Here is a 12,500-nt window from a genome sequence, read left to right on the forward strand (position 1 = left end):
CTGAGCCCTGTTCCACTCAGCCCTGTTCCTCTCAGCCCTGTTCCACTCAGCCCTGTTCCACTCAGCCCTGTTCCACTGAGCCCTGTTCCACTCAGCCCTGTTCCTCTCAGCCCTGTTCCACTCAGCCCTGTTCCACTCAGCCCTGTTCCACTGAGCCCTGTTCCACTCAGCCCTGTTCCACTCAGCCCTGTTCCTCAGCCCTGTTCCTCTCAGCCCGGTTCCACTCAGCGCTGTTCCACTCAGCCCTGTTCCACTCAGCCCTGTTCCACTCAGCCCTGTTCCACTCAGCCCTGTTCCTCTCAGCCCTGTTCCACTCAGCCCTGTTCCACTCAGCCCTGTTACTCTCAGCCCTGTTCCACTCAGCCCTGTTCCACTCAGCCCTGTTCCACTGCCCCACTCAGCACAGTTCCACTGTTCCACTCAGCCCTGTCCCACTCAGCCCTGTTCCACTCAGCCCTGTTCCACTCAGCCCAGTTCCACTCAGCCCTGTTCCACTCAGCCCTGTTCCACTCAGCCCTGTTCCACTGTTCCACTCAGCCCTGTTCCACTGTTCCACTCAGCCCTGGTCCACTCAGCCCTATTCCTCTCAGCCCTGTTCCTCTCAGCCCTGTTCCTCTCAGCCCTGTTCCACTCAGCCCTGTTCCACTCAGCCCTGTTCCACTCAGCCCTGTTCCACTCAACCCTGTTCCACTGAGCCCTGTTCCACTGAGCCCTGTTCCACTCAGCCCTGTTCCACTCAGCCCTGTTCCACTGTTCCACTTCATATCACCTTGATCCTCTGTAATGGGCTTTGGAGGAGCACCAGACCTCTCCTCTCAATTACATTCAATTCACGGTGCTTTATTGTCATGGGAAACATATGTTAACATTACCAAAGCAAGTGAAGTAGAAAGTAAACAAAAGTGAAATAAACAATAAAAATTAACATTAAACATTACACTCACAGAAGTTGCAAAATAATTACAAATGTCATATTATATATATACAGTATTGTAACGACGTGCAAATGGTTAAAGTACAAAATGGAAAATAAATCAATGTAAATATGGGTTGTATTTACAATGGTGTTTGTTCTTCACTGGTTGACCTTTTCTTGTGGCAACAGGTCACAGATCTTGCTGCTGTGATGTCACACTGTGGTATTTCACCCAGTAGATATGGGAGTTTATCAACATTGGGTTTGTTTTGTAATTCTTTGTGGATCTGTGTAATCTGGGTGAAATATGTGTCTCTAATATGGTCATACATTTGTCAGGAGGTTAGGAAGTGCAGCTCAGTTTCCACCTCATTTTGTGGGCAGTGAGCACATAGCCTGTCTTCTCTTGAGAGCCAGGTCTGCCTACGGCGGCCTTTCTCAATAGCAAGGATATGCTCACTCCCCTCTCTCCCCTGTATCTCTCCAGACAGGTGTTAGGACTAGTGTAGTCTGTTATCTAACTGTCCTCTCCCCCTGTATCTCTCCAGACAGGTGTTAGGACTAGTGTAGTCTGTTATCTAACTGTTCTCTCCCCCTGTATCTCTCCAGACAGGTGTTAGGACTAGTGTAGTCTGTTATCTAACTGTCCTCTCCCTGTATCTCTCCAGACAGGTGTTAGGACTAGTGTAGTCTGTGTGTTATCTAACTGTCCTCTCCCCTGTATCTCTCCAGACAGGTGTTAGGACTAGTGTAGTCTGTTGTTATCTAACTGTCCTCTCCCCTGTATCTCTCCAGACAGGTGTTAGGACTAGTGTAGTCTGTTATCTAACTGTCCTCTCCCTGTATCTCTCCAGACAGGTGTTAGGACTAGTGTAGTCTGTTATCTAACTGTCCTCTCCCCTGTATCTCTCCAGACAGGTGTTAGGACTAGTGTAGTCTGTATGTTATCTAACTGTCCTCTCCCCTGTATCTCTCCAGACAGGTGTTAGGACTAGTGTAGTCTGTTGTTATCTAACTGTCCTCTCCCCTGTATCTCTCCAGACAGGTGTTAGGACTAGTGTAGTCTGTTATCTAACTGTCCTCTCCCCTGTATCTCTCCAGACAGGTGTTAGGACTAGTGTAGTCTGTTATCTAACTGTCCTCTCCCCTGTATCTCTCCAGACAGGTGTTAGGACTAGTGTAGTCTGTTATCTAACTGTCCTCTCCCCTGTATCTCTCCAGACAGGTGTTAGGACTAGTGTAGTCTGTTATCTAACTGTCCTCTCCCCCTGTATCTCTCCAGACAGGTGTTAGGACTAGTGTAGTCTGTTGTTATCTAACTGTCCTCTCCCCCTGTATCTCTCCAGACAGGTGTTAGGACTAGTGTAGTCTGTGTATCTAACTGTCCTCTCCCTGTATCTCTCCAGACAGGTGTTAGGACTAGTGTAGTCTGTTATCTAACTGTCCTCTCCCCTGTATCTCTCCAGACAGGTGTTAGGACTAGTGTAGTCTGTATGTTATCTAACTGTCCTCTCCCCCTGTATCTCTCCAGACAGGTGTTAGGACTAGTGTAGTCTGTCTGTTATCTAACTGTCCTCTCCCCTGTATCTCTCCAGACAGGTGTTAGGACTAGTGTAGTCTGTTATCTAACTGTCCTCTCCCCTGTATCTCTCCAGACAGGTGTTAGGACTAGTGTAGTCTGTATGTTATCTAACTGTCCTCTCCCCTGTATCTCTCCAGACAGGTGTTAGGACTAGTGTAGTCTGTCTGTTATCTAACTGTCCTCTCCCCTGTATCTCTCAGACAGGTGTTAGGACTAGTGTAGTCTGTTATCTAACTGTCCTCTCCCTGTATCTCTCCAGACAGGTGTTAGGACTAGTGTAGTCTGTTATCTAACTGTCCTCTCCCCTGTATCTCTCCAGACAGGTGTTAGGACTAGTGTAGTCTGTTATCTAACTGTCCTCTCCCCTGTATCTCTCCAGACAGGTGTTAGGACTAGTGTAGTCTGTTATCTAACTGTCCTCTCCCCTGTATCTCTCCAGACAGGTGTTAGGACTAGTGTAGTCTGTATGTTATCTAACTGTCCTCTCCCCTGTATCTCTCCAGACAGGTGTTAGGACTAGTGTAGTCTGTATGTTATCTAACTGTCCTCTCCCCTGTATCTCTCCAGACAGGTGTTAGGACTAGTGTAGTCTGTATGTTATCTAACTGTCCTCTCCCTGTATCTCTCCAGACAGGTGTTAGGACTAGTGTAGTCTGTATGTTATCTAACTGTCCTCTCCCCTGTATCTCTCCAGACAGGTGTTAGGACTAGTGTAGTCTGTTATCTAACTGTCCTCTCCCCTGTATCTCTCCAGACAGGTGTTAGGACTAGTGTAGTCTGTATGTTATCTAACTGTCCTCTCCCCTGTATCTCTCCAGACAGGTGTTAGGACTAGTGTAGTCTGTTATCTAACTGTCCTGTCCCCTGTATCTCTCCAGACAGGTGTTAGGACTAGTGTAGTCTGTATGTTATCTAACTGTCCTCTCCCTGTATCTCTCCAGACAGGTGTTAGGACTAGTGTAGTCTGTATGTTATCTAACTGTCCTCTCCCCCTGTATCTCTCCAGACAGGTGTTAGGACTAGTGTAGTCTGTTATCTAACTGTCCTCTCCCCTGTATCTCTCCAGACAGGTGTTAGGACTAGTGTAGTCTGTATGTTATCTAACTGTCCTCTCCCCTGTATCTCTCAGACAGGTGTTAGGACTAGTGTAGTCTGTTATCTAACTGTCCTGTCCCCCTGTATCTCTCCAGACAGGTGTTAGGACTAGTGTAGTCTGTTATCTAACTGTCCTCTCCCCTGTATCTCTCCAGACAGGTGTTAGGACTAGTGTAGTCTGTATGTTATCTAACTGTCCTCTCCCTGTATCTCTCCAGACAGGTGTTAGGACTAGTGTAGTCTGTATGTTATCTAACTGTCCTCTCCCTGTATCTCTCCAGACAGGTGTTAGGACTAGTGTAGTCTGTTATCTAACTGTCCTCTCCCTGTATCTCTCCAGACAGGTGTTAGGACTAGTGTAGTCTGTTATCTAACTGTCCTCTCCCCTGTATCTCTCCAGACAGGTGTTAGGACTAGTGTAGTCTGTTATCTAACTGTTCTCTCCCTGTATCTCTCCAGACAGGTGTTAGGACTAGTGTAGTCTGTATGTTATCTAACTGTCCTCTCCCTGTATCTCTCCAGACAGGTGTTAGGACTAGTGTAGTCTGTTATCTAACTGTCCTCTCCCCTGTATCTCTCCAGACAGGTGTTAGGACTAGTGTAGTCTGTTATCTAACTGTCCTCTCCCTGTATCTCTCCAGACAGGTGTTAGGACTAGTGTAGTCTGTATGTTATCTTACTGTCCTCTCCCCTGTATCTCTCCAGACAGGTGTTAGGACTAGTGTAGTCTGTATGTTATCTAACTGTACTCTCCCCTGTATCTCTCCAGACAGGTGTTAGGACTAGTGTAGTCTGTTATCTAACTGTCCTCTCCCCTGTATCTCTCCAGACAGGTGTTAGGACTAGTGTAGTCTGTATGTTATCTAACTGTACTCTCCCTGTATCTCTCCAGACAGGTGTTAGGACTAGTGTAGTCTGTTATCTAACTGTCCTCTCCCCTGTATCTCTCCAGACAGGTGTTAGGACTAGTGTAGTCTGTATGTTATCTAACTGTCCTCTCCCTGTATCTCTCCAGACAGGTGTTAGGACTAGTGTAGTCTGTTATCTAACTGTCCTCTCCCTGTATCTCTCCAGACAGGTGTTAGGACTAGTGTAGTCTGTATGTTATCTAACTGTCCTCTGCCCTGTATCTCTCCAGACAGGTGTTAGGACTAGTGTAGTCTGTTATCTTACTTTCCTCTCCCTGTATCTCTCCAGACAGGTGTTAGGACTAGTGTAGTCTGTATGTTATCTAACTGTCCTCTCCCTGTATCTCTCCAGACAGGTGTTAGGACTAGTGTAGTCTGTTATCTAACTGTCCTCTCCCCTGTATCTCTCCAGACAGGTGTTAGGACTAGTGTAGTCTGTATGTTATCTAACTGTCCTCTCCCCTGTATCTCTCCAGACAGGTGTTAGGACTAGTGTAGTCTGTATGTTATCTAACTGTCCTCTCCCCTGTATCTCTCCAGACAGGTGTTAGGACTAGTGTAGTCTGTTATCTAACTGTCCTCTCCCCTGTATCTCTCCAGACAGGTGTTAGGACTAGTGTAGTCTGTTATCTAACTGTCCTCTCCCTGTATCTCTCCAGACAGGTGTTAGGACTAGTGTAGTCTGTATGTTATCTAACTGTCCTCTCCCCTGTATCTCTCCAGACAGGTGTTAGGACTAGTGTAGTCTGTTATCTAACTGTCCTCTCCCTGTATCTCTCCAGACAGGTGTTAGGACTAGTGTAGTCTGTATGTTATCTTACTGTCCTCTCCCCTGTATCTCTCCAGACAGGTGTTAGGACTAGTGTAGTCTGTTATCTAACTGTCCTCTCCCCTGTATCTCTCCAGACAGGTGTTAGGACTAGTGTAGTCTGTATGTTATCTAACTGTCCTCTCCCTGTATCTCTCCAGACAGGTGTTAGGACTAGTGTAGTCTGTATGTTATCTTACTGTCCTCTCCCCTGTATCTCTCCAGACAGGTGTTAGGACTAGTGTAGTCTGTATGTTATCTAACTGTCCTCTCCCCTGTATCTCTCCAGACAGGTGTTAGGACTAGTGTAGTCTGTATGTTATCTAACTGTCCTCTCCCTGTATCTCTCCAGACAGGTGTTAGGACTAGTGTAGTCTGTATGTTATCTTACTGTCCTCTCCCCTGTATCTCTCCAGACAGGTGTTAGGACTAGTGTAGTCTGTATGTTATCTAACTGTCCTCTCCCTGTATCTCTCCAGACAGGTGTTAGGACTAGTGTAGTCTGTATGTTATCTAACTGTCCTCTCCCTGTATCTCTCCAGACAGGTGTTAGGACTAGTGTAGTCTGTATGTTATCTAACTGTCCTCTCCCCTGTATCTCTCCAGACAGGTGTTAGGACTAGTGTAGTCTGTATGTTATCTAACTGTCCTCTCCCCTGTATCTCTCCAGACAGGTGTTAGGACTAGTGTAGTCTGTATGTTATCTAACTGTCCTCTCCCTGTATCTCTCCAGACAGGTGTTAGGACTAGTGTAGTCTGTATGTTATCTAACTGTCCTCTCCCTGTATCTCTCCAGACAGGTGTTAGGACTAGTGTAGTCTGTATGTTATCTAACTGTCCTCTCCCCTGTATCTCTCCAGACAGGTGTTAGGACTAGTGTAGTCTGTATGTTATCTAACTGTCCTCTCCCCTGTATCTCTCCAGACAGGTGTTAGGACTAGTGTAGTCTGTATGTTATCTAACTGTCCTCTCCCTGTATCTCTCCAGACAGGTGTTAGGACTAGTTTAGTCTGTATGTTATCTAACTGTCCTCTCCCCTGTATCTCTCCAGACAGGTGTTAGGACTAGTGTAGTCTGTTATCTAACTGTCCTCTCCCCTGTATCTCTCCAGACAGGTGTTAGGACTAGTGTAGTCTGTATGTTATCTAACTGTCCTCTCCCCTGTATCTCTCCAGACAGGTGTTAGGACTAGTGTAGTCTGTATGTTATCTAACTGTCCTCTCCCTGTATCTCTCCAGACAGGTGTTAGGACTAGTGTAGTCTGTATGTTATCTAACTGTCCTCTCCCTGTATCTCTCCAGACAGGTGTTAGGACTAGTGTAGTCTGTATGTTATCTAACTGTGCTCTCCCCTGTATCTCTCCAGACAGGTGTTAGGACTAGTGTAGTCTGTATGTTATCTAACTGTCCTCTCCCTGTATCTCTCCAGACAGGTGTTAGGACTAGTGTAGTCTGTATGTTATCTAACTGTCCTCTCCCTGTATCTCTCCAGACAGGTGTTAGGACTAGTGTAGTCTGTATGTTATCTAACTGTCCTCTCCCTGTATCTCTCCAGACAGGTGTTAGGACTAGTGTAGTCTGTATGTTATCTAACTGTCCTCTCCCTGTATCTCTCCAGACAGGTGTTAGGACTAGTGTAGTCTGTATGTTATCTTACTGTCCTCTCCCCTGTATCTCTCCAGACAGGTGAAGGACCAGACTAAGACGGTGGCCCAGCTGAAACATAAGGAGCAGGTGGAGAAGAGTAAGAACGCCCAGCTGGTGCAGGAGGTCAGGAAGAGAGACGACAACCTCAATGAGAGCTCTCAACACGTCAAGGTGAGAGGTGTTTCTCTTGTTCCCTCTCAACACGTCAAGGTGAGAGGTGTTTCTCTTGTTCCCTCTCAACACGTCAAGGTGAGAGGTGTTTCTCTTGTTCCCTCTCAACACGTCAAGGTGAGAGGTGTTTCTCTTGTTCCCTCTCAACACGTCAAGGTGAGAGGTGTTTCTCTTGTTCCCTCGCAACACGTCAAGGTGAGAGGTGTTTCTCTTGTTCCCTCGCAACACGTCAAGGTGAGAGGTGTTTCTCTTGTTCCCTCTCAACACGTCAAGGTGAGAGGTGTTTCTCTTGTTCCCTCGCAACACGTCAAGGTGAGAGGTGTTTCTCTTGTTCCCTCTCAACATGTCAAGGTGAGAGGTGTTTCTCTTGTTCCCTCTCAACACGTCAAGGTGAGAGGTGTTTCTCTTGTTCCCTCGCAACACGTCAAGGTGAGAGGTGTTTCTCTTGTTCCCTCTCAACACGTCAAGGTGAGAGAGGTGTTTCTCTTGTTCCCTCTCAACACGTCAAGGTGAGAGAGGTGTTTCTCTTGTTCCCTCTCAACACGTCAAGGTGAGAGGTGTTTCTCTTGTTCCCTCCATCTCCACTCTGTGTTGATGATGTGTGAAGGCTGTGTACACTCTGTCCCCATAGGACAACCCTTTTTGGTTCTAGGTAGAACCATTTGTGTGTGTGTGTGTCCACAGAGGGTTCTACGTGGAACACAAAAGGGTTCTACGTGGAACCAGATAGTCATTTGTTTCTAAGAGTGTAGAGGCCTCATTGTAGAACAAACGTTTCTGTCTCCTCCCCCTCTCTCTCATTTTCTCCATCATTATTTTTCTGTTTCTCATTCTCTCACTCTCTCCGTCCTCTCCATCCTCTCTTTCCTATTTGTCCCCTCTGTCCTCTCCGTCCTCTCTGTCCTCTCCGTCCTCTCTGTCCTCTCCGTCCTCTCCATCATCTCTGTCCTCTCCGTCCTCTCCGTCCTCTCTGTCCTCTCTGTCCTCTCCGTCCTCTCTGTCCTCTCTGTCCTCTCTGTCCTCTCTGTCCTCTCCGTCCTCTCTGTCCTCTCCGTCCTCTCCGTCATCTCTGTCCTCTCCGTCCTCTCCATCCTCTCTGTCCTCTCCATCCTCTCTGTCCACCTCTGTCCTCTCTGTCCACCTCTGTCCTCTCTGTCCTCTCTGTCCTCTCCGTCCTCTCTGTCCTCTCCGTCCTCTCTGTCCTCTCTGTTCTCTCTTCTCTGTTCTTTGAAGCCTGCTCTGGTTCCTCATTTGAGAATATCTGCGATTCCTCTCAGGTAAAATGGGCGAATCAGGTTCCTGCTCCCAAACCGCCCTCACCTCCCCCTCTCCTCCTCCCTCCACCACTCCCGTGACCTCCTTTCCGTTCCCACATTGTGGTTTTTGGGCGGATGGATAAAGGGATGGAGGGAGGTTTAGACGGAAGGGTGGAGGGACAGAGTGGGCTGCGTTGGTAGGAGAAATTCAACTGTCCGTAGCCGTTCAGGTTGTTATGGAGGGGAAGGAATTTACAAGATGTAAAAATATGTAGTGACATGAACCTATGAACCAGAACCTCTGTCCCTGGCCAAACTCAGACCGATCACTGGGCCTGATGGAGGCTTCATGGCCTCATGGTTCTGGGTCCAGTCTCCCCTCTGATATAGTCCAGGGGTTTGGCCCCGACCCTCAGGCATGTCTTTATGTCCTGTGTGTGATGGAGGCAGAACAGATTTGGAAAGACGACACCCGTTGTTCCATCGTTAGCTCAGTCTTTACGAATGGGTTTGACGTAGGACAGGGAAGGAGGAGGCCCAGCAAACCAAAATTGGTTCTGTAAAATTTCCCAGAACATTTGTTAGGTTGCGGCAAATCTTCTCATAAAACAAAAACTGTCCAGTCATGGTGATGATTCTAGAATGTTTGTATAAAACATTTGCCTGATGTTGCAAGAATGTTCTAAGAACACATTTAACCTGTTCTTTAAAGGTTCCCAGAACGCATTGAACCTGTTCTTTAAAGGTTCCCAGAACGCATTGAACCTGTTCTTTAAAGGTTCCCAGAACACATTTAACCTGTTCTTTAAAGGTTCCCAGAACGCATTGAACCTGTTATTTAAAGGTTCCCAGAACACATTTAACCTGTTCTTTAAAGGTTCCCAGAACACATTTAACCTGTTCTTTAAAGGTTCCCAGAACACATTTAACCTGTTCTTTAAAGGTTCCCAGAACACATTTAACCTGTTCTTTAAAGGTTCCCAGAACACATTTAACCTGTTCTTTAAAGGTTCCCAGAACACATTTAACCTGTTCTTTAAAGGTTCCCAGAACACATTTAACCTGTTCTTTAAAGGTTCCCAGAACACATTGAACCTGTTCTTTAAAGGTTCCCAGAATGTTCCATTTGTTTGTAGGAACATTCTGCTGAGAGCATTGTGGGGACATTGAAAAATATATGTTCCCAGAACACAAAAACTGTCCAGTTGTACAGATAATTCTACCATGTTTCTTTTATGAAACAAAAAACATTGACCTGATGATACAAGAAGGTTCCCAGAACACATGTTGTCTGTTGTTTAACAGGTTTCCAGGATGTTTATTCAGGGTGTGGTAACGTTGTGGGGACATGGCAATAGATACAGGATGTTTATTCAGGGTGTGGTAACGTTGTGGGGACATGGCAATAGATACAGGATGTTTATTCAGGGTGTGGTAACGTTGTGGGGACATGGCAATAGATACAGGATGTTTATTCAGGGTGTGGTAACGTTGTGGGGACATGGCAATAGATACAGGATGTTTATTCAGGGTGTGGTAACGTTGTGGGGACATGGCAATAGATACAGGATGTTTATTCAGGGTGTGGTAACGTTGTGGGGACATGGCAATAGATCCAGGATGTTTATTCAGGGTGTGGTAACGTTGTGGGGACATGGCAATAGATACAGGATGTTTATTCAGGGTGTGGTAACGTTGTGGGGACATGGCAATAGATACAGGATGTTTATTCAGGGTGTGGTAACGTTGTGGGGACATGGCAATAGATACAGGATGTTTATTCAGGGTGTGGTAACGTTGTCATGGCAATATATACAGGATGTTTATTCAGGGTGTGGTAACGTTGTGGGGACATGGCAATAGATACAGGATGTTTATTCAGGGTGTGGTAACGTTGTCATGGCAATAGATACAGGATGTTTATTCAGGGTGTGGTAACGTTGTCATGGCAATAGATACAGGATGTTTATTCAGGGTGTGGTAACGTTGTCATGGCAATAGATACAGGATGTTTATTCAGGGTGTGGTAACGTTGTCATGGCAATAGATACAGGATGTTTATTCAGGGTGTGGTAACGTTGTCATGGCAATAGATACAGGATGTTTATTCAGGGTGTGGTAACGTTGTCATGGCAATAGATACAGGGCCTTCAGAAAGTATTCACACCCCTTGACTCTTTCCATGTTTTGTTTCGTTACAGCCTGAATTTAAATTAGACTACATTGAGAATGTGTGCCACTGTACTCCACACAATACCCCATATTGTCAAAGTGGAATTATATTTTTAGAAAATTTGACAAATTAGGTGTAGGCCGTCATTGAAATAAAAAATGTGTTCTTAACTGACTTGTCTAGTTCAATAAAGGTTCAAAGTTAACAAACATTTCACCATAATTTATCAGTGAAATTTTGACGGCCAATTACAAGCTGAACAAGTGTGAGAGGGTTTATCTAATGTTCCCTGGTTAGATTTGAGCTCTTCTCCCTCTGGGTAACAGTAGTTGTTGATCTTGTTGTTGTGCTCAGGGAACTGAGGGAGAGCCTACCTTATCTATTGTTCCCTGGTTAGATTTGAGCTCTTCTCCCTCTGACTAACAGTAGTTGTTGATCTTGTTGTTGTGCTCAGGGAACTGAGGGAGAGCCTACCTTATCTATTGTTCCCTGGTTAGATTTGAGCTCTTCTCCCTCTGGCTAACAGTAGTTAACTGGGTAACTGCCTCTTCTCCCTCCTCTGCCTCTTCTTCCTCCTCTGCCTCTTCTCCCTCCTCTGCCTCTTCTCCCTCCTCTGTCTCTTCTCCCTCCTCTGCCTCTTCTTCCTCCTCTGTCTCTTCTCCCTCCTCTGTCTCTTCTCCCTCCTCTGTCTCTTCTCCCTCCTCTGTCTCTTCTCCCTCCTCTGCCTCTTCTCCCTCCTCTGTCTCTTCCCCTCCTCTGTCTCTTCCCCCTCCTCTGTCTCTTCCCCCTCCTCTGCCTCTTCTTCCTCCTCTGTCTCTTCCCCCTCCTCTGCCTCTTCTCCCTCCTCTGCCTCTTCCCCCTCCTCTGCCTCTTCCCCCTCCTCTGCCCCTTCTCCCTCCTCTACCTCTCTCCCATCTTTGCCAGCTCCTAAAACGAGCCTCAAATTGCATAGGTGAACAGGGAATGGGAATTACGAGGGATGTTTTTGCCTTTCTCACACTCATAAGCAGTACAGTAAAGCCACACTCAGGGCAGCTGCTGTTTACTTTGGATCTGGCTTTAGGTGGCCAGGAGAATGCCTGTTTCCAGTCTCCGGTCCGTCAGCCCTACAGCCAGACCCAGACCTGGGGCCGAGGGGTCCTCGAGGCAGGCGCCAGGCTGGAGGATACAACTGACCAACCAGAGTTAATCTCTCATGTGGCTGCCATGGATACAGCTAGACTGGGCGTTGACCTGAACAGAACAGAGTTCTAGAATATAGAATACTCTCAGGGTTATCTAACAGAACAGGCCCAGAGTTCTAGAATATAGAATACTCTCAGGGTTATCTAACAGAACAGGCCCAGAGTTCTAGAATATAGAATACTCTCAGGGTTATCTAACAGAACAGGCCCAGAGTTCTAGAATATAGAATACTCTCAGGGTTATCTAACAGAACAGGCCCAGAGTTCTAGAATATAGAATACTCTCAGGGTTATCTAACAGAACAGGCCCAGAGTTCTAGAATATAGAATACTCTCAGGGTTATCTAACAGAACAGGCCCAGAGTTCTAGAATATAGAATACTCTCAGGGTTATCTAACAGAACAGGCCCAGAGTTCTAGAATATAGAATACTCTCAGGGTTATCTAACAGAACAGGCCCAGAGTTCTAGAATATAGAATACTCTCAGGGTTATCTAACAGAACAGGCCCAGAGTTCTAGAATATAGAATACTCTCAGGGTTATCTAACAGAACAGGCCCAGAGTTCTAGAATATAGAATACTCTCAGGGTTATCTAACAGAACAGGCCCAGAGTTCTAGAATATAGAATACTCTCAGGGTTATCTAACAGAACAGGCCCAGAGTTCTAGAATATAGAATACTCTCAGGGTTATCTAACAGAACAGGCCCAGAGTTCTAGAATATAGAATACTCTCAGGGTTATCTAACAGAACAGGCCCA

The 12,500-nt window shown here is 46.3% G+C and overlaps 1 protein-coding gene across 1 annotated transcript in view; it reads left to right on the forward strand.

Moving 5' to 3' along the window:
- The window catches only part of LOC124020464 (ELKS/Rab6-interacting/CAST family member 1-like), a gene marked incomplete at its 5' end in the record, with an annotated part of 84,625 nt that overhangs the window by 11,122 nt on the left and 61,003 nt on the right, over positions 1 to 12,500 (forward strand). Inside the window, one exon of the mRNA XM_046335700.1 lies at positions 6,991 to 7,126. Within this exon, the coding sequence (XP_046191656.1) occupies positions 6,991 to 7,126 (136 nt within the window). The remainder of the gene's footprint in view (positions 1 to 6,990; positions 7,127 to 12,500) is intronic.

Source organism: Oncorhynchus gorbuscha, unplaced genomic scaffold (genome assembly GCF_021184085.1).
Source record: "Oncorhynchus gorbuscha isolate QuinsamMale2020 ecotype Even-year unplaced genomic scaffold, OgorEven_v1.0 Un_scaffold_823, whole genome shotgun sequence".
NCBI lineage: Eukaryota > Metazoa > Chordata > Actinopteri > Salmoniformes > Salmonidae > Oncorhynchus > Oncorhynchus gorbuscha.